Source organism: Erpetoichthys calabaricus, chromosome 7, assembly GCF_900747795.2.
Source record: "Erpetoichthys calabaricus chromosome 7, fErpCal1.3, whole genome shotgun sequence".
In the NCBI taxonomy this organism is placed as follows: Eukaryota; Metazoa; Chordata; class Cladistia; order Polypteriformes; family Polypteridae; genus Erpetoichthys; species Erpetoichthys calabaricus.
In genome coordinates, this window is record NC_041400.2 from 75,212,830 (window position 1) to 75,234,451 (window position 21,622).

Genomic DNA, 21,622 nt, shown 5'->3' on the forward strand with positions numbered 1-21,622 from the left:
GATTGACGCTTTCTCCTGCCTGTGTTTTATTGCTCAAATCAGGGCATTCCAGTTGGGGGGTGTTTGCCTGTATTAAATTTTCTTCCACACCATTAACAGTAACTTTCCTTGACCACTATTGAATGCACACTGGGGTGTGGATAGGATGCCATTCTAGCAAAGCAGCCTCTGATTGTGTATATCCTATCTGCTATTTTAGCAAATCAGATCAATTACTCATTGTATGCAGTCAAGCATATTAATGAATATTAAATAAACATAAAACAAAACATTAAAAAGTTAAAGAAACCCTGGAGAAATAAATTTGCAAGTGACCTGCAGAATGAGGAAGGAAAAAATTTGTTCATTATTACAAAATCAAATGGCTCTGTTTCTAGATAAGTCAGAGGACTGGGACTTTGTGAACTGGGGTACAACCTCACGTGAGCAGGCAAAATGGGGGGGTGGGGGGATAAGGAGAGGAGAGAAAGAGAGCAAGCTATATCTAATCTATCCTTTTAATCCTTATAATTATAACTACAAATGTAACAATAGACTGCACAGCAATAACTTGTGGGAAAATTGGAAATTAAGGTTAAAGTTGTCTCACTTCCAGTTAAGACTACAAAATGACATAAAAAATTCAGAATCAATGTCTCCATGATGGGACAGTTAACTTTGTGAGCTGGAATTTGTGGTATCTGATCCTGAAGGGAGGTATGTGATTGTCATGGGCAATTTATTTAACTGTAAAGTGATTCTGATAAATGTTCATGCACCCAATGTCGATGATAGGGAATTCATGCAAAATGTATTTGCATCCATTCCCAATGTGAACACTCATAAAATTATAACGGTTGGGGACAAATGTGTTTTAAATCCACTCTTAGATAGGTCTCCTGTCACAGGGGGGATAACGTCTAACACTGCAAAGATAATTACACATTTTTTAACTGACCACAACTTATCAGACCCCTGGAGGTTTCTAAACCCAAACTCAAGAACATATTCCTTCTACTCACCAGTGCATCATTGCTACTCAAGAATTGATTATTTCTTTATAGATAATAATTTCTTGCCTACTATTAAATCTTTCAAGTATGATGCTATTGTTATTTCCGACCATGCCCCTTTGATCTTGGAGCTAAAATCATTATGCCCAACATACTCATCTCACAGATGGCGTCTTAACCCACTTCGATTAGCAGACGAGAACTGTACAGAATTTATATCAAAACAAATCAGTTTCTTCCTAGAGACAAATATATCCTCAGAGGTCTCTGCAGGAATACTCTGGGAAACTCTAAAGGCCTTCTTAAGAGGACAGATTATTTCATATCTTTCCCATAGAAATAAATTAGAAACCAAGAAGGTATTAGAGCTAACCAGCGAAATTACTAGAATAGATCAAGAACATGCCAGGTGCCCAAGTGAGGCTCTTCATAGGAAAAGGGAGGCTCTGCATTCGGAGCTCAACTTCTTAACAACCAAAGAAACTGCACAACTCATTTTTAAATCAAGACATCATTACTATGAACACGGAGAGAAAGCTAATAAGCTCTTAGCTCAACAAATATACAAGCAAGAAGTTCGCAATGCAATCCCAGTGTTTCCTTAAGAGGCATTAGCTCTCTGGAAATGTGTTCTTTTCAATTGCGGCGTTTTAATTAACCTGAATTTAAATACAAAGGTATTATCCCTCCCCAGCATGCAATATGACGGTTAAAAGATTACAAGAGAACAAAAGGGTAATTTAGCTCTTTACTGACGGGTTCACGTGGTATTACAAGCGGGAAGCATATGGCAGACATATCAAACATGTGGGAGACTTGACCTACGCAGTCTTGCCATCTTTCGTCGCCACACTAAAGGATTTTAACCGGACAGAAGACATAATCTTCTGCCTGGCCTCAGACGGAAGACATACTCTTCCGCCAGGAAGCTTCAAGGTGTTGGCCGTAGATCCATCCTTATATTCGGGTTGCTCCGTGTGCAGGTTCTTAGCTCCGGGTCCAAACAAGGACAGGACAGGACTCAAACCCCACCTTCAAACATACAAGAATAGCACAATGCCTACATACAGTTCTCATTCTCCCAACAAGGAAAGAAGATGGTGTACTGACAGAAGACAGAAATATACTAGTCTGTGTTTAGGCTCTCTAGTCCTGTGCTTGGCTCGGCAATTCTAAATACTGAAGCTGTGCCCCTCTGTACCATACTTGGTCTGCCTGTATGAATGAGTCCATAACAGTGGGCACAGAGAATAGTGACATTAAACTTAAATAACAAAGCATAGTATAACACCCAGTAATCACCAACACGAACAGAGGTGAAATCATTGACCATAAAAATATAATGCTCACTATAAATCCTAATATTCTATCTACTGAGTTTAAAGAAGACAACATACAATCTAATGCATTTCTGGATACATTACAGATACCACAAATAGATACTTTTAGTGCAGAGGAACTGGATAAACCTCTGACACTATCAGAATTACTAGATGCTATAAAGTCACTTCAGAGCAGGAAAGAAGCAGGCCCTGATGGCTACCCTGTATTTATAAGAAATTCTCCACTCAGTTAGCTCCCCTCTTACTAGCAACATTTACAGAAGCTAGAGAAAATCAAATTCTACCTCAAACTTTTCGGCAAGCATTAATCACCGTCTTTCCTAAACAAACTAAGGACTAATTACAATGTGCATCATACAGACCAATTTAACTTCTGAATAACGATGTTAAGATACTCTCCAAAGTCCTGGCTAGAAGGATAGAGAAAGTGCTGCCTTTGGTAATATCACAAGATCAAACTATATTTATTAAAGGCCGGCACTTAGCTTCCAATCTTCGATGCCTATTTAATATAATATATTCACCTGGAAAGTCAAACACTCCAGAGATATTATTATCGTTGGATGCAGAAAAAGCATTTGATATGATTGAATAGAACTACCTTTTCACTACATTAGAGAAATTTGGGTTTGGCCCATACATTTGTGCATGGATCAAACTACTGTATACCAATCCAGAAGCTTTAGTTTGTATTAACAACATGTGTTCAGACTACTTTAAACTAGAACGTGGTACCAGACAAGGATGCACCTTGTCACCACTGCTATTCGCAATTGCCATTGAACCACTGGCAGTTCAGTGTTGAAATGCTTATCAGATAAAGGGGATTATCAGAGAAGGACCTGAATAGAAAATTTCTCTATATGCAGATGATATGGTACTGTACATATCAGACCCCCAAAATACTGTGCCTGCAGTCTTAACAGCACTTACAGAATTTCAAAAGATTTCTGGTCTCAGAATTAATTTGAATAAAAGTGTGCTCATTCCAGTGAATTCTCAAGCATACAATATTAGATTGGATACCTTCCCTTTTATTATTGCAGATCAGTTTAAATACCTAGGGGTAAACATCACAAGTAAATGTAAAGCTCTTTATCAACAAAATTTCGCCGTCTGTATGGAAAAAATTAAGCAAGACTTGCATAGATGGTCAACCCTTTATCTCACTCTAGCTGGAAGAATTAACACTGTTAAGATGAATACCCTTCCTAAGCTTCTCTTTTTATTTCATAATGTTCCAATATACATCAATAAATAATTTTTTAAGCAATTAGATTAAAAAAAACCTAATTTATTTGGAACTTAAAACATCCATGTATCCAAAGCGTGACCCTACAAAGACCTAAGGCAGAAGGTGGCATGGCTCTACCTAACTTTCAGTTTTATTACTGGGCAGCAAACATACAGTACACGCTATAAAAACCTGGACACAAATAGATGAACATACACAGGCTTGGTCCGCAATAGAAATAAAATCCTGCAGTACTTCTTTATATTCCCTGCTTTGTGTCCCAATAAATGCAAGTTATCACCAATATACTAATAACCCAATTGTGCTTCACTCACTTAGAATATGGAACCAATTTACAAAGCATTTTAAGATGGAGAATCTTTTATCTGTGGCACCTCTGCATGAGAACCACCTTTTTCAACCCTGGCAAACATATGCAGTGTTTAATATCTAGAAAACATTTGGGATTAAATTGCTTAGAGATCTTTATATAGACAACATCTTTGCATCCTATGAACAATTACATTCTAAATTTAACTTTCCAGCAACACATTTCTTTCGCTATCTTCAAATTAGAAACTTTGTTAAACAGAACCTGCCCGATTTTCCTCATCTCGCACCTTCCTGTACGCTGGAAAAAATATTGCTCAGTTTCGAAGACTCAGACAGCATTTCTGCAATATATAAAATTATTTTATGGTCCCTCCCTTTCAAAGATCCAAGAGGACAATGGGAAAAGGATCTATCACTCAACTTCGCAGAAAAGGAGTGGAAGGAAGCAATGCAGAGAATTCACTCGAGCTCCATATGCGCAAAGCATGCAATTATTCAACTCAAAATTATATATCGAGCACATCTGTCTCGCTTAAAACTGTCCAAAATGTTTCCAGGGCAAGATCCAACCTACGAATGCTGTAATCAAGTTCCAGCCTCACTCAGTCACATGTTTTGGGCCTGCACCAAATTACATCATTCTGGACAAAATTTTTTAAGTGCCTTTCCGACAGCCTTGGTGTTACAATCCCTCCTAACCCATTAATAGGTGTGTTTGGTGTTCATCCAGATGGGCTTAAAGTGAAGAAGGACAAACAAACTGTGATTGCCTTCACTACACTATTGGCACGCAAACTTATTTTGCTAAACTGGAAGAATCCTAACGCTCCTCTTTTAAGTCAGTGGGTAACTGATGTTGTATACTATTAGAAATTGGAAAAAGTCTAATTCTCAGAGGATCTGTGCAGAACTTTTTCAAAACCTGGCAGGATCTAACATTTTAGAATAAGCTCTTAAAGCACTGAGGAAGTAGATTCTCTTCCCTTTTCTTTTACTTCTCCATTTATCTTTATCCGCCTATTAAACTCATCAATTTATTTATTTTTACTAGCTTTAAGTTTTACTCCATTGGCCATGCTCTCTTTCTCAGGGGTGGGGGTTGATTTGTTTTCAATCCTGTTTTTTGTAAAAATTGACTATTTGTATGGAATGATAACAATAAAATCAATAAAATTTATAAAAAAAAATAAAATAAAATCAAATGGCAAAAGAATGCAGTGTTTGTGAATTCTTGAAAACTTAACATCATGACTGAAAATAATATAATTAAGGATACCTAGAAGAAGTATATAGAGAAGTTGTTAAATGAGGACAATGAATTATAACAACAAATAATAATAATAATCACCCAGTACTATGTAGATTGGAAAGAAAAAGTTTGGGGGTGGGGGGCAACTGGCTAATATGGGTAAACCCAGGAAATGGCTGTTAAATTGATGATGATGGTGATTCCCTACAGAAAACAGAGCAATGTTTCCCAATATATTAAACAACAAATGAAATACAGTACTACACTCTAACGGTCCACATACCTTCAAATTTTGCACTCCAAGTAAGATGAAAGCCATCCAGGGTGAGGTAGAAATCCTTGAGGTCATCAGGTAGCATGCAGTTATGCCTCTGTTGCCACAAAAACAAAGAGGAGTAAAATGGAAATCCGTGTTTATAATAATAACAGAGAAAAGTCAGTTCAGTGCTTCTATTTTCATAATAACTACAAATTAAACTATCAAATAGAATTATATATAATGTATGACATAAAAAAGCCAAATCAAAATTTAAAAAAAAAATCTACTTACCAATTTATATCAAAATGAGAAATAATGGAGTCTGTACAGCTGGAGTAAATGGAACAATTAATTCAATGTTCATGTATGACAGGTACCACTAATAGAATACTTATTCTTGGTCCTTATTGTTTAAAACATTCAAATTTATACTCCTTCTCAGATGCAGGGTAACTCAGAAGTAATGTTTTTATTTAATTGAATAATAATTTTTTTTTTGTCTATCTTCTTAAAGCAAGTTTTACCTCTTGCAAAGTGACTGCTTATATCTACGAGATATAGCCTTATACCAGATGAGGAGTCATTACATTCTTATCACAGTTGTCAGGGGCAGCCCATGGATCCATCTCCCATACATCCTGTCTGTCAATTTTCAGAAGGTTATTCTACAACATTTACATGAGTTAAATACCTTTCTAGATGATCTAGCACTGTGCTTTTGCCAGACTTCAAGTTCTCCTTGCTTCATTCTGACTTGGTTGTTATCATATTGTAAGTTTTCTGGACCTCTCCGGCTTTTTTATCTTGTCTCTTTTAAAGTCCATCCTAGTACCCGACCCTCATTCTGTTCTAATCTGTTGCATTATGCCAAGCTTTCAAAAAACCTTAAAGAAACATCTGACTTGTATAAATATGAAAACAGGATTAAATCTGCCTTGTCACGTCACACCTCTAATAATTACTATTAAACTTCTTTTAACTTACCTTTATTTTTTTTCTTTGTAGAGAACTTTACAGATGTTTGTGGATGGTGATATGCTATATAAGATAAGGCTTTGCTGCCCATACCGGAACAGATTTGTCTGTTTATTATTTTACCCCACAGGGACTGGCTATGGAGATTCCCAACAATTGACTAGATTAGATAAACTTTTATTAATCTCACAGGGAAATTCATGACCGCTGTGCAAGAATTAGAATCCTACTGGGTTTATTTTTCTTAATAATTTACGTGATGATAGTAAATATAGATAATGAGCATACAAAAACATAACCATTTGATATGTGCTAAATAATATGCACATTTCACTTTATATAATACAGGTAGTCCCCAGGTTACGGACACTCGACCTACGACTTACGTCATCTTTGGCCGGAGGATGCGGAAAGTAGTGGCTGGAGGGGTGCGATTTTGCTGCTCGCGCAGCGTAGTGTCCCAGTGCCCCTCAGGCGGCTCCCGGCGGCAAGCGAGCAGTGACCCGTGGTCCATAGTCACTGGGGCCACAGCTATCGCTCGTGTGCAGGACGGAGGCTTAATGTGGCGGTTCGCTGTCCGCCCACTATGCCGCCACAGCTACTGCTCCTGACTGGACGCAGGCTGGATGGAGCGGTGTAGGGCGTTTCACTGCCTGCCCACTACACACATCTCCCCCCAAATCGTTTTGGGTGGGCGGCTGGTAATGCTGCAAGCGGTGACCCGGTTGTGGCTAAACGGAGGCCATTGAGGGTGAACGGGGCGGCAGGGGGTAGCATTGTAGTGTGCTTCGGGTGGCTGCCTGTTGAATGGGGGCGGTGGTGGGCGATTCACTACACGCCTTTGGCCGCACCGTGTTCGTTCTCGGTGAGCGGACGCACGCTGCAGGCTGCATACTGTAGTGGAGGTGACTATGTGGTGGGTGGGTGGTAAACCAGCCCTCGCTACTCCCATTCATTCTCGGTAGCAAGCCTGCTTGTACTGTTACGTACATAGCAGGAAGTTGTCTCTTGTCAGTACACCAGACGTGCTGACGAGGGATGCCTGCCTGCTGTGATAGCTGTATAGTGCTGTGCAGAAGAGCTCATCATAACCTTTTGTCTTCACCCTTCAAGAATGTCTCTGAAACACAAATCTGATGCAAGTGCTGGTGATATAGTAAAGAAGAGAAAAGCCATCACCATTGAAAATAAAGTAGAAATAATTAAAAGGTCAGAGAGAGGTGAAACTCCATCATTCATTGGCAGAGCACTTGGTTACAGTCGGTCAACAATTGAATTTATTAAAATAATGCTACCTTCTTGGTTTCCAATTTATTTCTGTGGGAAAGATATGAGATAATCTGTCCTCTTAAGAAAGCCTTCAGTGTTTCCCAGAGTATTCCTTCAGAAACCTTTGAGGATGTATTTATCTCTAAAAAAATAGATTTGTTTGGATATAAATGTTGTACAGTTCTCGTCTGCTAATAAAAGTGGGTTAAGACGCCATCTGTGAGAAGAGTATGTGGAGCATAATGATTTTACCTCCAAGATCAAAGGGGCGTGGTCGGAGATAACAAAGCGTTGTACTTGCAAGATTTAATCATAGGCAAGAAATTGCTATCTACAAAGAAATAGATAGCACTGGTGAGTAAAAAGGAATATACTCGAGTTTGGGTTTAGAAATCTCCAGGGGTCTGATAAGTTGTGATCAGTTACAAACTCTGTAATTGTCTTTGCAGTGTTACATGTCATCGGCCCTGTGGCAGGAGACCTATCTAGGTCTGGATTTAAAACACAATTAAAATCCCCATCCATTATAATTTTATGAGTGTTCACATTTGGAATGGATGCAAATACATTTTGGATGAAGTCCCTATCATTGACAATCGGTGCATAGATATTTATCAAAATCACTTTACGGTTGAATAAATTACCCATGACAATCACATATTTCCCTTCAGGATCAGATATTACATCTGATACTGCAAATGTGACTTTTCTATGCATAAGAATTTCCACACCTCTAGTTTTCTTTGTAAAGCTGGAATGGAATATTTGGCTAGTCCAGTCTCTGTGCAGCTGAAACTGATCCTTGCTTAATAAGTGGGTCTTCTGTAAAAATACTATTTTAGTGTTTAGACCTATCATTTTGTAGTCTTAATTGAAAATAATATAGCTTTGACCTTAATTTCCAATTTTACCAGGAGTTATTGCCATGAAGCCTATTGCTACATTGGTATTTATAAGTATAATGACTAAAAGGATAGAAGATAGGTTGCTCTCTTTCTCTCCTCTCTTAGTCCCCCTGCCACCCCCATTTTGCCTACCCACGTGAGGCTGAACAACACTTCACAAAGTCCCAGTCCTCTGACATACCTAGAGACAGAGCATGTCCAAAACAAAACAAGCCCCCAGCAGCGGCATATGAGAATTAAAACGGAGATATCTATAATCTTAAACAATCTTGAGATAGTAAACCCAGGGAATGATTTTAAAAAGCAGCCCTGGATAAGCATAGCAAGCCCTACAATAAACCAAGGGTATGATGTTAAACAGTCTCCTTTTAAAAAAAAAAAAAATTTTTTACACATACATACATATACGCATATAATTGTAATTGAAGCATAAAGAAAAAGTGGCCAAGAAGGGAAAAGGATGTATAATTACAGTACCAGTATCATTGCAAGCAGATCAAACAGCCGGTAAGATAGGTGCCATGCAATTACAGGATGCGACTCATGATCGTATTTCAAAGAAGTGTCAGGATCATTTTTCTTAGCTTTTTCTGCTTCCTCCGTACAGGTAAAAATGTAGAGTTTGCCTTGAATGTCCACTTTCAGTTTGGCAGGATACAGGGGCTGTATCTGATCTCAGCTTTCTGTAACAGCTATTTAATGTTGTAAAAAGTGGCATGTTTAGCAGCTGTTGAGGGTGATAAATCAGGGAAAACACGAATGTGGTTATTTTCAAATATAATCTTGTTTCTGTTTGAGAAGTAAGATTATATGTAATTTAGATTGTAATTTTTCTAAATGCACAATAAAGAGTCCTAGGTTTAGAGGTATTTGATCCCCGTATGCAGTAAGCTGCTGCTATCTTGGTGTCTAATTTGAAGTCCTCTCCAGTTATTTTAGGGAATAGTTCAGCTACGAATTTCACTGGGTTTGGACTTTCACGATTCTCAGGGAAACCTTTGATTCTAATATTATTCCTTCTGTATCCATCTTCCAGTTCAGCAAGTCTGTCTTAGAGTATTTGGCATTCGGAATTTGCAGCCATTGCTTTCCCGTCAGTGGTAGATGTCAGCTGTTCGGCTATTTCAATTTGAGTCATGAACTTTTGCTTAATGTCATCCAACTGAGCTCCCCGTTTATTCTCAAACTTAGATGCATTTACCTGAATTGTTTCCTCAGTTTTTTCCAGCATACCTTTAAAGACTGCCTCAAAGCGATTATTTACACATTTCTCCTGGTCTTCAATATCCTACAGCAGCTTCTCATTTGTCTTGTGTATGTCCTTTATTTCTTTCCTTATATCATTTATATCACTTTTCCTTATGCCTATTATTTATTTATTTATTTATATTTTTCTTGAGCTCCTTTATGTCTTGAGCGGTGGCCATTGTGGCAATCATTACCTTCAGTTTGGACAGATCGTTTCAGTCTTCGTGCTCCGCAGGTGAAGTGGTAAGCCCAGTTAAAGTCGACATTCCCAGCTTATGAGGAATAGATGACAATATGGAAGGCAAGGTCATTTTCAGTTTCAATTAATCTTCTGGAATCGACTAACTGTTGTGACCTGAATCACTTGCACATTCGCTCCCACTTTCGTTCTCAGCTGGAGACGATGCAGCTAGCTAATAGGTCAGTCTCTGAAAGGCCACACCTTGAACTTGGACTTGATTCCTGTCTAGGCTTGGATGAAGCTTTAGCTTTCTTTTCCATTTCTTTCTGAGTCCTTTTCCTGCCACTCATGTTTATATATGTTTGTATATACTGTAATAGAACCTCCTTGGATTGGGTACAGGATACCTCGGGATGATAAAAAAATAAGAGAAAAAATAACATCACTGCTAACGGAGTTCCTCTTCAGACGCCCATCTCCTGTAACGGACGAGACTCAAATCTCACCAAATTATATTCAGCTTGCACATAACAAAACATAATTTGATGACTGTGTGTTTTGACTTTCAGTAATAAAGTTGTATTATTTTTGGACTATTAAGCTGCTTTTTGTTGTTGTTTATTATATTTACTGTTTTGATGGTGACATCACCAAGTCCTTACTTTATATGGCTACATGTTGTAGTGGGCTGAATTTTGTGCTTGTTTATTATGACTATGTTCATGTTGGTTATGATCAATATGCCGGCTGCTAATCACGTTACATGGAAGCCAAATGGCACAGTATGTTATTGCATCCCACCTATTAAGGACTGTAGCACACAGCTTCTAAAACCCAAACCTTTGGAATCACTATAAAAACAATTAACTTTTTATAGAGTCTGATATTTGACTTTGACCATGGTTTTGGTTTCTATCCTTCAAGATTGGATCTGTTTAACCCTCTAGTGATTCTGACCTTGGCCTGTTTTTAGACTAAGATTTCTGTCTGCTCCATATGGTTTCACTCATCTCCTGGTCATCGTCTTGTTCTCTTTACCTCTGGAACTTTACTTTTGTAATATGACCATAATACATAAATTATCATCTTCAGAATAGCATCTTAAAAAAGGTGTTGTGTCTCTATACAAGGCATTCCAGTGGAGAAAACAAACAAATGAGATGAACTTGCAGAACAATTTGAATCAGTGTCAATGCTTTACAGTTAGCCCCCAATTAATGTGTTACAGATTTAAACTCAGATTAGGTACTCATACCTAATATCTGTTGATGCCAGAAACATACTGGTCATTACTGGTGATTTAATTGTTCAGAACAGTAATGGCTGTGAAAATGCAGTCGTGCAAGTAAAATGTGTTCCTAGTGTGTTCCAGAATATCTGCCATTTAAACAAAAAACTGACACAGCTTGGTGGCAAAAAAGCTTCAGCCTTTCTACTGCATGCTGGTACCAGTACAATCAACTTTCAGCCAATAAAATCAGCTTCATTTCATTGTGCACAAAAGCAAAAAGAAAATGTGGTGGATTTAATGTATCTGTCTACCTTTAAGGATTTTACTATTGGCTAAAAACCAAAGTTTGCATCTGAAAGCAGTTTAATGTAGATTATTGGGATGAGTTTTATCTGTACTTTTTAAGAATGATTGATGCCTCTTCTGTTTTATACCAAAAAAATTAAACATGTGTTTAGTCAACTAGAGCAACAGGTCACTTATCTGTGATATTTGATGCATATCATTCCATATATATACTATATATTTACTTTTTTTCACTCTAAATTAATTTTGTTACTAACTCAAAATCAACTGAAATTAAATTGTAGATACCATAATTTAATCATTAATCAAACGCAAATCTTCCATTACAGATTCAGGTTTAAACTAGTTATTGCACATAACTGCCTCACATATAAAAACAACCTCACATACAAAACCAGTTTTCATTTTCATTAAAATACTTGAAAATATTATTTATTAAATATACACTTATTAGGGAATAATGGTTAAAGACACTTTAGTTATGACGTTTGATATCTGTTTTCATACTGAAATTTTGTTTAGAGATACAATTAACACTAACCCTTAATCTCATATTATATTCTTGGAAATATCCCCAACAAGCATCTTTGGAAGTCCTGATGTTAGAGGATAAAGTGGAACCAAGTATACCTGTGTTATAAATATATTCTTCTCCAAGACTATATTTCCGTTTCCTACTTGAGTTTGTAAGTCTACATATAAATTTTCTATTAACCATATACCATTGAAAAAGTTTTCTATTGCAGACTGAGTCTGTTTAATTATTTAATTATTATATTATTAACAATTAATATGTAATTCTTCTTCCAGTTAATTGAACTATTTCAGTCAATTGATAGACCTCTAATAAGTTTCAAATGGCTTAACTGTTACACCACTCAGCTGGGTTACGTTGGCTTGTGAGATTTCTAATATTTTCAGAATCTCCTTCGACAAGTAAGCCCGCGATTCGCTAGCGAATCGGAAATCCAAGAATGGCAATCAGTTTCTGTTCCGTCCGATATCTGGCTGGATGACATTTCATGGAGGGTGGGCACATCTGGGGAAATGTCATTTAATTACATAAGCATATCTGTAGTAAAGCGGTCTCGTTTTGTGGAGACATGCCTTTGCTGACACCGACTGTTGACAGAGTGGAGCACAGCAAGTTCAGTTTACAGGTTGTGGTGTTCGTGTGCCAGCCACTGAGTCTGGGAAGCCGCTGGGTTAGAGTCTGTGACCGTGTTTTGGGAAGTCGCTGCGTTTGACTCTGGGGCAGTTCGTTTATTGTTTTTTTCCATCTGGTGTCATATCTGTGTTTTCTGTGGCTGGACCGTTAATAATGTATTACCGTAATACTGTAATGTGATTCAAATATGCTGTGTAGTCTGGACGTCTGGGGATTCCGTACTGTAATACTGTAATGTGATTCAAATATGCTGTGTAGTCTGGACATCTGGGGATTCCGTACTGTAATACTGTAATGTGATTCACATATGCGCTGAATCATTTCGTTTTTGTTTTCTCCGTGGCTGTGTTGTTAGCTATGGGCTCGGATTTGTATTTCCGTTAGTTGAGCCGTGACTCCTTTGCCTGGGAGCTGTTTCGTGCGCTTCACTTGTCTAGCGGGTGTGTTTTCTGTGGCTGTGTCGTTAGTTATGGCCGGGCTCGTTGCAGTGGCAATCACACTGGTAGGCGTGTTTTCTGTGGCTGTGTCGTTAGCGATGGGCGGGCTCATTGCAGTGCGGCAGTGCACGTGCGCTTCGATGCAGTGGCGATCACACTGGTAGGCGTGTTTTCTGTGGCTGTGTCGTTAGCGATGGGCGGGCTCGTTGCAGTGCGGCAGTGAGCGTGTGCTTCGATGCGCCCTGCGTCCATAACCTTCGGTTAGTAATGTGGATAATGCATTGAACATTAGGATCCATTAGTTTACTCAGTTAAACATGCCTGAAAATCAGATGATGTAAATCTCGATGTGATAAAAAACACAAATTTTACACTATAACCAAAAATATCTATGTCAAATGTATGGCTTCATACATGATTTTTAAAAATCTTGTTGACCTTATTAACAGAGTGATAAAAATTGAAAATACTATCAAAAAACTTTGCAATTTTCTCATTATTTTCTTGTTTGTTTCAGGACTTCAGAGGCATTATGTGTTGATAATACAGTTAAATGTACCTTCTTAGTCAATGAGAATATCACAAATATAACTAGAAAAGATATTTAGGGTGAAAAATGCTATAAAGTCAATTTGAAATCAACGGGTTCTGACCCAACAGAATCATTCTAATAATCTTTCTTTGACTTTTTACCAAATTATGCAGCTTAAAATATGCACTAAAAAAATCAAACTCTTAAAGAAAATGACCACACAAAAAACACTACAGAAATGGTCTTGCAAATGAGCCAGATAAGGAGTAAAGAAACTCCATGTATATACAGTACACCTAAGTAAAAAGTGATGTGATTTGTTTATAACAAAATGGGGATGCTAATATTGTACATATTTATATTAACTAGAAATGATGAAGATGCAGGTACTATTTAAAAACTCTTAACATATCTCAAACAGTGCACCCCTAAATCATCTAAGGCAACGCTGCAAATAGAATCCTCTAATTAGAATCAGGAAAATGTTCACTCTTTATCTTTTTGTGCAAAACATGGTGTAATTCAGTTAAAAAATTCACATTACACATCTATCTCAAATGAAATGATCTAAAATATATCCATGACAATATCTAAATTTGTGAATGAGCTTATGATGCACCTGTCTTGCTAGGATGCAAGTTTTGGGAATTCCCTACACTCAAATCATACTAGGAAAAATCTTTCCTTATTTGTCAGATACTGTAGCATTATTTGAAGTAATCGGAGAAGGGTGATCCTGTTGTGACACTACACATCACAATATATTACACAATTAGAAAAATCTTAATCTACTCTACAAAACTCAGTAGAACAAGAAATCCTATTTTACTTATTAATTCAATGTAATATTTTTATCCAAATGCCCTTAGCCTTCCTAATATACTTTTTCCTGCTGTCATACATCCTTTGGTTAGAGATAGAGCTATTAGTTGTACACAGTGAATTCAGAAAGTATTCAAATGCTTTTACATTCTGCAAACTTTATTGCACTGTAGATTTCAGTTTAATGGATAAATATGTCATTCTTGCCAATCAATCTACACTCAATAACCCATAATGACACACTGAAAACATGTTTTCAGAAAGATTTGAAGAATTATTATTAATCAAAAACTGAAATCTCTCATTTATATAAGTATTATATACCATTTGTTGAGGAAAAATATTCTTTGGTCGGATGAGACAAACACTGAACTCTTTGGGCAGAGCTCCAAGCATTTTGTTAAGTGTACCTCAGGCATGACATATCACATGTATAATATACATACAGCGAAGCATGGTGGTGGTGGATTCATTCTATGGGTGCTTCTTAGTGGCAGGGGACAACTAGAACTGAGGGAAGGATGAATGCCACCAAATACAGATAAGTCCTTGAAGAAAATTTGCTTCAGAGTGCACGTGACCTCAGACTGGGGTGAAGGGGTGAAAGTTCACCTTTCACCATGAATGATCCATGCATACAGCCAGGCAATGGCGCAAGTTTCTGATGATATTTGGGTGGCCTAGCCAAAGCCCAGACTTAAATCCCATAGACCATCTTTGGAAAGACCTAAAGATGATAGTTTATAGACATTACCATTTCACTTATCAAAGGATCTGCCAGGAAGAACAGGATCAAAAGCATGTTTCCACTTTTCACACAAATAATGCAACTTTGGATTTTCTTTTTGTGGAGCTATTCCATCAACTACACACCTTACAGTCCTAGTTAAAACTGACTCTTGTCCAACAGCAATATGGGATACTTTGATGAAAAGCTTGATCTGGTGACTTTTTTCTGAAACAAAATTACCAACCTGTTCCCAGGACAGCAACCTGTGTCTCTCTGCTGGCTCTCGTGGGACAAATTTCACATCTTGAACACCTGGAAGACTCTCTGTAGATACAGAAGAAAGATATTTAAGCACATTTCCAAATGTAAAGTAATGTAATTTTGAGGAAAAAAATGATCCAGTGTCTTTACATACAGTTAGGTCCATAAATATTTGGACAGAGACAACTTTTTTCTAATTTTGGTTCTGTACATTACCACAATGAAACAACTCAAATGCAGTTGAAGTGCAGACTTTCAGCTTTAATTCAGTGAGGTGAACAAAACGATTGCATAAAAATATGAGGCAACTAAAGCATTTTTTAACACAATCCCTTCATTTCAGGGGCTCAAAAGTAATTGGACAAATAAAATAACTGGAAATAAAATGTTCATTTCTAATACTTGGTTGAAAACCCTTTGCTGGCAATGACAGCCTGAAGTCTTGAACTCATGGACATCACCAGATGCTGGGTTTCCTCCTTTTTAATGCTCTGCCAGGCCTTTACTGCAGCGGCTTTCAGTTGCTGTTGGTTTGTGGGCCTTTCTGTCTGAAGTTTATTCTTCAACAAGTGAAATGCATGCTCAATTGGGTTAAGATCAGGGGCCTCATGTATAACGCCGTGCGTAGAACTCACACTATAACATGGCGTAAGCACAAAAGTGGGATTGTGCGTATGCACAGAAAAATCCAGATGCAGGAATCTGTGCGCACGCAAACTTTCACGTTCTTCCACTACATAAATCCCGATCAGCGTGAAAAGTAATGCACGTGCATGCGCCTTCTGTCCCGCCCCAACTCCTCCCAGAATTACCCCTCTTTGAATATGCAAATCAATATAAATAGCCTTCTGTGAAAAGACAATGGGAAAAGCACAGGGGAAAATATAAGAATTTCAGCGAATACCAAGTGGAGGCAAAGGAAAAACCTACTATTTGTTGGTTTAAACAGTGGTATAATCAACAAAAGGAAGTTGATCGAGTGACAGAGTGTCGGAGAAACTCGAAAGATCGAGTTCACAAAGTCGCACAGTGCCCGAAATAAAAAAGAAATCACATATCAAAGTCGCCGTGAAAAGCCAAGTCGTAACCCACCGTCTGAGTGTCATATGAAAGCTTATTAGGGTACAGACAAAAAAATAGGCACACAGTGGGAAAAAAAGCACGAAATGTCAACTTTAATCTCAAAATTTCCACTTTAATCACGTAGTGTATTTTGCCATTAAAGTAGAACATCATAAACTTCATCTTAAAATCGTTTATTTTACTAGTTTCTCAAGTAGCATGTTAAATGCTTTGTTCTGTGTTTGATCTTCTATGTGCTCTGTGTGTGTGATTCACTACGTGCTTCCGTTCTTTCTCTTTCTCCAACAGGACACAGAATCCATTACATTCGAGATGTTACAGCTCTCTGAATAATTAAAATACTGAGATGTATACGTGATATCATTTTCATGATGATAGGAATGAAAACATGTTATTAAACATGGGAACACGGTGGCGCAGTGATTGTTCATATCTCACGCAACAAGTTTGCTGCGCCATGTGCGACCTTCGATGAAATAATTTATTACAGAAGTACTGTCTCTTTCAAACGTACTAACCTCCAATTCCTGTCCTTACTTTTCTTTCTCCAAAAACCCAATCGCCACACAATCAGCTCTGTAATAGACGTTAAGCCATTTGTAAGCTTAGAATGCCGATTCTTCAAAACTTTTAAGGAACATTGAAATATCTTCGTAGTACATGTTTAATTATTCTATTCGTCTATCCTTCCAGTGTCGCATCAGCACCAGCAAGAATACAGCGCAAGGCAGGAGCTATCCATGAACTAGCTATACGCTGCGGCACAGTGTCCTCACATGTTTAATTATTAACAATAGATTATTTAAATGAAGTTAAAGTTTTATCTGTATACTATAAGCAACATATTTTGCTGCATTTCATCTTAAAAATGATATTGTCACCATACGCGCTTTATAAAGTAGTGCAGGTTGTGCAATATTATAACTGTAGTGTAAGTTTACAGTGAGGTGATTGTACTTATAAGTACAAACAGTTCTACAAGGAACACTTGATGGACTGATTGAGTGCGTTTATAGTTCTTGGGATGAAACTGTTTCTGAAACGCGAGGTCCGTACAGGAAAGGCTTTGACGCTTTTTGCTGTGGTTGAGGTAGTGTGTGCTTGAAACTGTATACCGATAATTCTCTTTCCGATCAGCTGCTGCTGTGATTCACACTCAGATACAGTGATATAAATACTCCGAGTGGTGCAGTGAGAGTAATATGGAAAAAGATGATCCGCAGTGGCAACCCTTAACGGCAGCAGCAAAAAGAAGAACAAGATGCAGTGAACGTAACAACGCTAAAGCAGTTATGGTATTTGGAATACTATGGCTATTCCCTGGACCATTATATTGCTACAGGTAAATTACAATCAGATGCATTACACTAATAAACAATATGCAGTTAATTTCAGTGTATTTATAAAGCCGCGTTAGGAATGTGGAGCTAAGAAAGAAAGGATGAGCACACAGGAACAGTAGCACTGCTTTGACGCTGGGTGCCGCCAGTCTGCAAAACCGAGTGGAGAAATTGCGTACGCCAAGGTATGAGTTACCGTGGAAATGTGCGTGGATTTACGCCAAGTTTAGGTTTTATACATTGCGATTTGAGCGTGGAAACGTTCGTACGCAACATATCTGTGCGTACGCACCATTTATACATGAGGCCCCTGGTGATTGACTTGGCCATTCAAGAATTTTCCGCTTCTTTGCTTTAATAAACTCCTGGGTTGCTTTGGCTGTATGTTTTGGGTCATTGTCCATCTATATCATGAAACGCCGCCCAATCAATTTGACTTCATTTAGCTGGATTTGAGCGGACAGTATGTCTCTGAACACCTCAGAATTCATTCGGCTGCTTCTGTCCTGTGTCACATCATCAATAAACACTAGTGTCCCAGTGCCACTGGCAGCCATGCATGCCCAAGCCATCACACTGCCTCCACTATGTTTTACAGATGATGTGGTATGCTTTGGATAATGAGCTGTTCCACGCCTTCTCCATACTTTTTTCTTGCCATCATTCTGGTAGAGGTTGATCTTGGTTTCATCTGTCCAAAGAATGTTTTTCCAGAACTGTGCTGGCTTTTTTAGATGTTCTTTAGCAAAGTCCAATCTAGCCTTTCTATTATTGAGGCTTATGAGTGGCTTGCACCTTGCAGTGCACCCTCTGTATTTACTTTCATGCAGTCTTCTCTTTATGGTAGACTTGGATATTGATACGCCTACCCCCTGGAGAGTGTTGTTCACTTGGTTGGCTGTTGTGAAGGGGTTTCTCTTCACCATGGAAATGATTCTGCGATCATCCATCACTGTTGTCTTACGTGGACGTCCAGGTCTTTTTGCGTTGCTGAGTTCACCAGTGCTTGCTTTCTTTCTCAGGATGTACCAAACTGTAGATTTTGCCACTCATAATATTGTAGCAATTTCTCGGATGGGTTTTTTCTGTTTTCGCAGCTTAAGGATGGCTTTTTTCACCTGCATGGAGAGCTCCTTTGACCGCATGTTGTCTGTTCACAGCAAAATCTTCCACATGCAAGCACCACACCTCAAATCAACTCCAGGCCTTTTATCTAATTAAATGACAATGACATAATGACGGACTTGCCCACACCTGCCCATGAAATAGCCTTTTAGTCAATTGTCCAATTACTTTTGAGCCCCTGAAATGAAGGGATTGTGTTAAAAAAATGCTTTAGTTGCCTCACATTTTTATGCAATCATTTTGTTCACCCCACTGAATTAAAGCTGAAAGTCTGCACTTCAACTGCATCTGAGTTGTTTCATTTAAAATTCATTGTGGTAATGTACAGAACCAAAATTAGAAAAAAGTTGTCTCTGTCCAAATATTTATGGACCTAACTGTATTACCAATTGTTTATCATGCCTTTTACTTTTTTGGGGTACATCACCTATTACCAAGCCCTGAGTAAAATAAAGGATCTAAGAGTCCAGACTGTAATCCTCCAAAACTACATAACTTATAACAAACATGATTATGTCTTACACAAAAACACAAATACCAATAACTTACTATGATTTCCATAATCTTGTCTACTAACAAAATACAGTAAGTAGTTAACTTTGCTTTCATCAACATTATTAAAATGAAAAATGTGTCCAATTTTTGCTTACTACTTTATGCAAAAATGTCTGGATATATTTTTATGAATTATGGAGGATTATCTGTAAGATATCTCAACAGAGGCAAAAAAGTGTTACACAAATATAATAATTACATTTGAATGTGTGCCCAATTAGACCTTATGAGTGGTTATGTGAATGTTCTATACTAACCCCAATGAACAAAGAGGCAGCAGAAATGAATAGTGCCCCCTACTTGACCAATTGTATGCCAAAATATGCAGCACATATCAAGGAATAGCATGCAAAAGCAGTAGGACACACTGCACTATTAAACCTAGGTGCCCTCCAAAACTATTTAATGGGCACAAGTTTTAAGTTAAAATCTTCAACCAAAAAGTATTTAGGGTGACAATTTTAGAAGGTTGCAGCAAAGAATAATCAGTGTTTACTTTCTGAATTTTCTTAACACTACATAAATAAGATTCCAGTTGAAATGGAATAAGGTTTATGTCTGCACCCGTTTCTCCATTATTATTAACAAGGAGCAGGGCCAGATTTTAAAACAGAAAATATTGACCTGCTCTTGAGTTGCTTTGTCCATGGCTAGGTTTAGGAAGCATGCTTGGAGGGTGAGTTGTAACAGCTAAAAACTGTTTAATTAACATAACGTTTATCAAGATGAACCATGTCTTTCCCAGCCATTCACCCTCTGAACCTATTTATTCCAATTCATGGTCTAATAAGTCAAGAATCAGTTCTTGCAACATCAGCCCATTACAAGGAACACTCAAGTACACCCACACTTGTGAATACCAAGCCAGTTTTAAGTCATCAATTTATCTTATTCAGGATGTAGATAGAAGCTGGAGTACTAGACAAAATCCAAATGAATAGAGAGAGAGAACTGGTGTGAAAAAGTAATTGGTTCTAGTTAAATCAACTCAATTAAAAGGTATAATTACAGTTAGATGATTCAACACAGCAAGCATTGTTTAATATAAAAATTATTTTTTGACACCTACTATCAGAGTCAAGTTGCCACTACACAAATTCAAAAAGTATATAATGCCACAAAGACGTGAAATTCTTCAGGAGAAGAAGGAGTAAAATGTTATTTAACAGTCTGGAAAAGGCTAAAAGACAATTTCTAAGGTTATAGGACTCAAACAAACCAAAGACAGAGCTATAATTTTAAACAAAACACTTGAACCAGTAATACATCTTCCAAAGAGTTATTGGCTTGTTGAAATTATTCCAAAAATGCAGCCTACAGTCATGCAGAAAGTCACAAAGGATTCTAAAGGTCTGCAGGCCTCGGTTTTCTTAAAAGGATCAATGTTCATGACTCCATAAGTAGAACCTTATTTGGCAAAAATGGGCTTTGCTAGAGAGCAGGGAGGTAGAAATCACTGATAGCCATGAAGAAAATTATCTATGTACTTCCTGGAAACTCAGAGACAAGCAGTAATTTCCCAAGCTTTCTGGGGGAATATAATGTGTACAAAGGAGAACAATGTGGAAAGACATGGTTCACATTATATCAATACAGTGTGGTGGTAGTGTACTGGTGTGGAAATGCTTTGAGGCCTTTGGAATTAGCAAACTTGTCATACTTGAAAGAACCATGAATTTTGCTTCTGTATAAGTGCATGCTTAAAGAAAATGTCCAGTCATTTGTTTGTGAGGAGAATCAGAAGTGTATTTCAGTCATGAAGCAAAACAATGATCTAAAACAAAAACAAGTGTACATAAAAATGACTGAAAAGAAACAAAATTAAAGTTTTGGCCTTACTTTGTTAAAGTACAGACTTGAACCCAAAAGGCATGCTGTAGCAGAACCAGAAACAAGCCACTGATTCTTGTAAACATACAACCATCCATATTACTAACCGAGAATGGTAAACCGTAAGGCACGGACGCAGGTACACGGCGATGGGACCAGGAGACATAGTGTGCAGGCGCCTACAGCGCGCGTCTCATAAACCGCAAGCGAAGTC

The 21,622-nt window shown here is 37.8% G+C and overlaps 1 protein-coding gene across 1 annotated transcript in view; it reads right to left on the reverse strand.

Annotated features, from left to right (window-relative positions):
• Positions 1 to 21,622, reverse strand: part of tpgs2 (tubulin polyglutamylase complex subunit 2) — a 137,032-nt gene that overhangs the window by 108,665 nt on the left and 6,745 nt on the right. Inside the window, exons 2-3 of the mRNA XM_051930152.1 lie at positions 15,459 to 15,538; positions 5,435 to 5,522 (exon numbers count right to left, since the gene is read on the reverse strand). Of these exons, the coding sequence (XP_051786112.1) occupies positions 5,435 to 5,522; positions 15,459 to 15,538 (168 nt within the window). The remainder of the gene's footprint in view (positions 1 to 5,434; positions 5,523 to 15,458; positions 15,539 to 21,622) is intronic.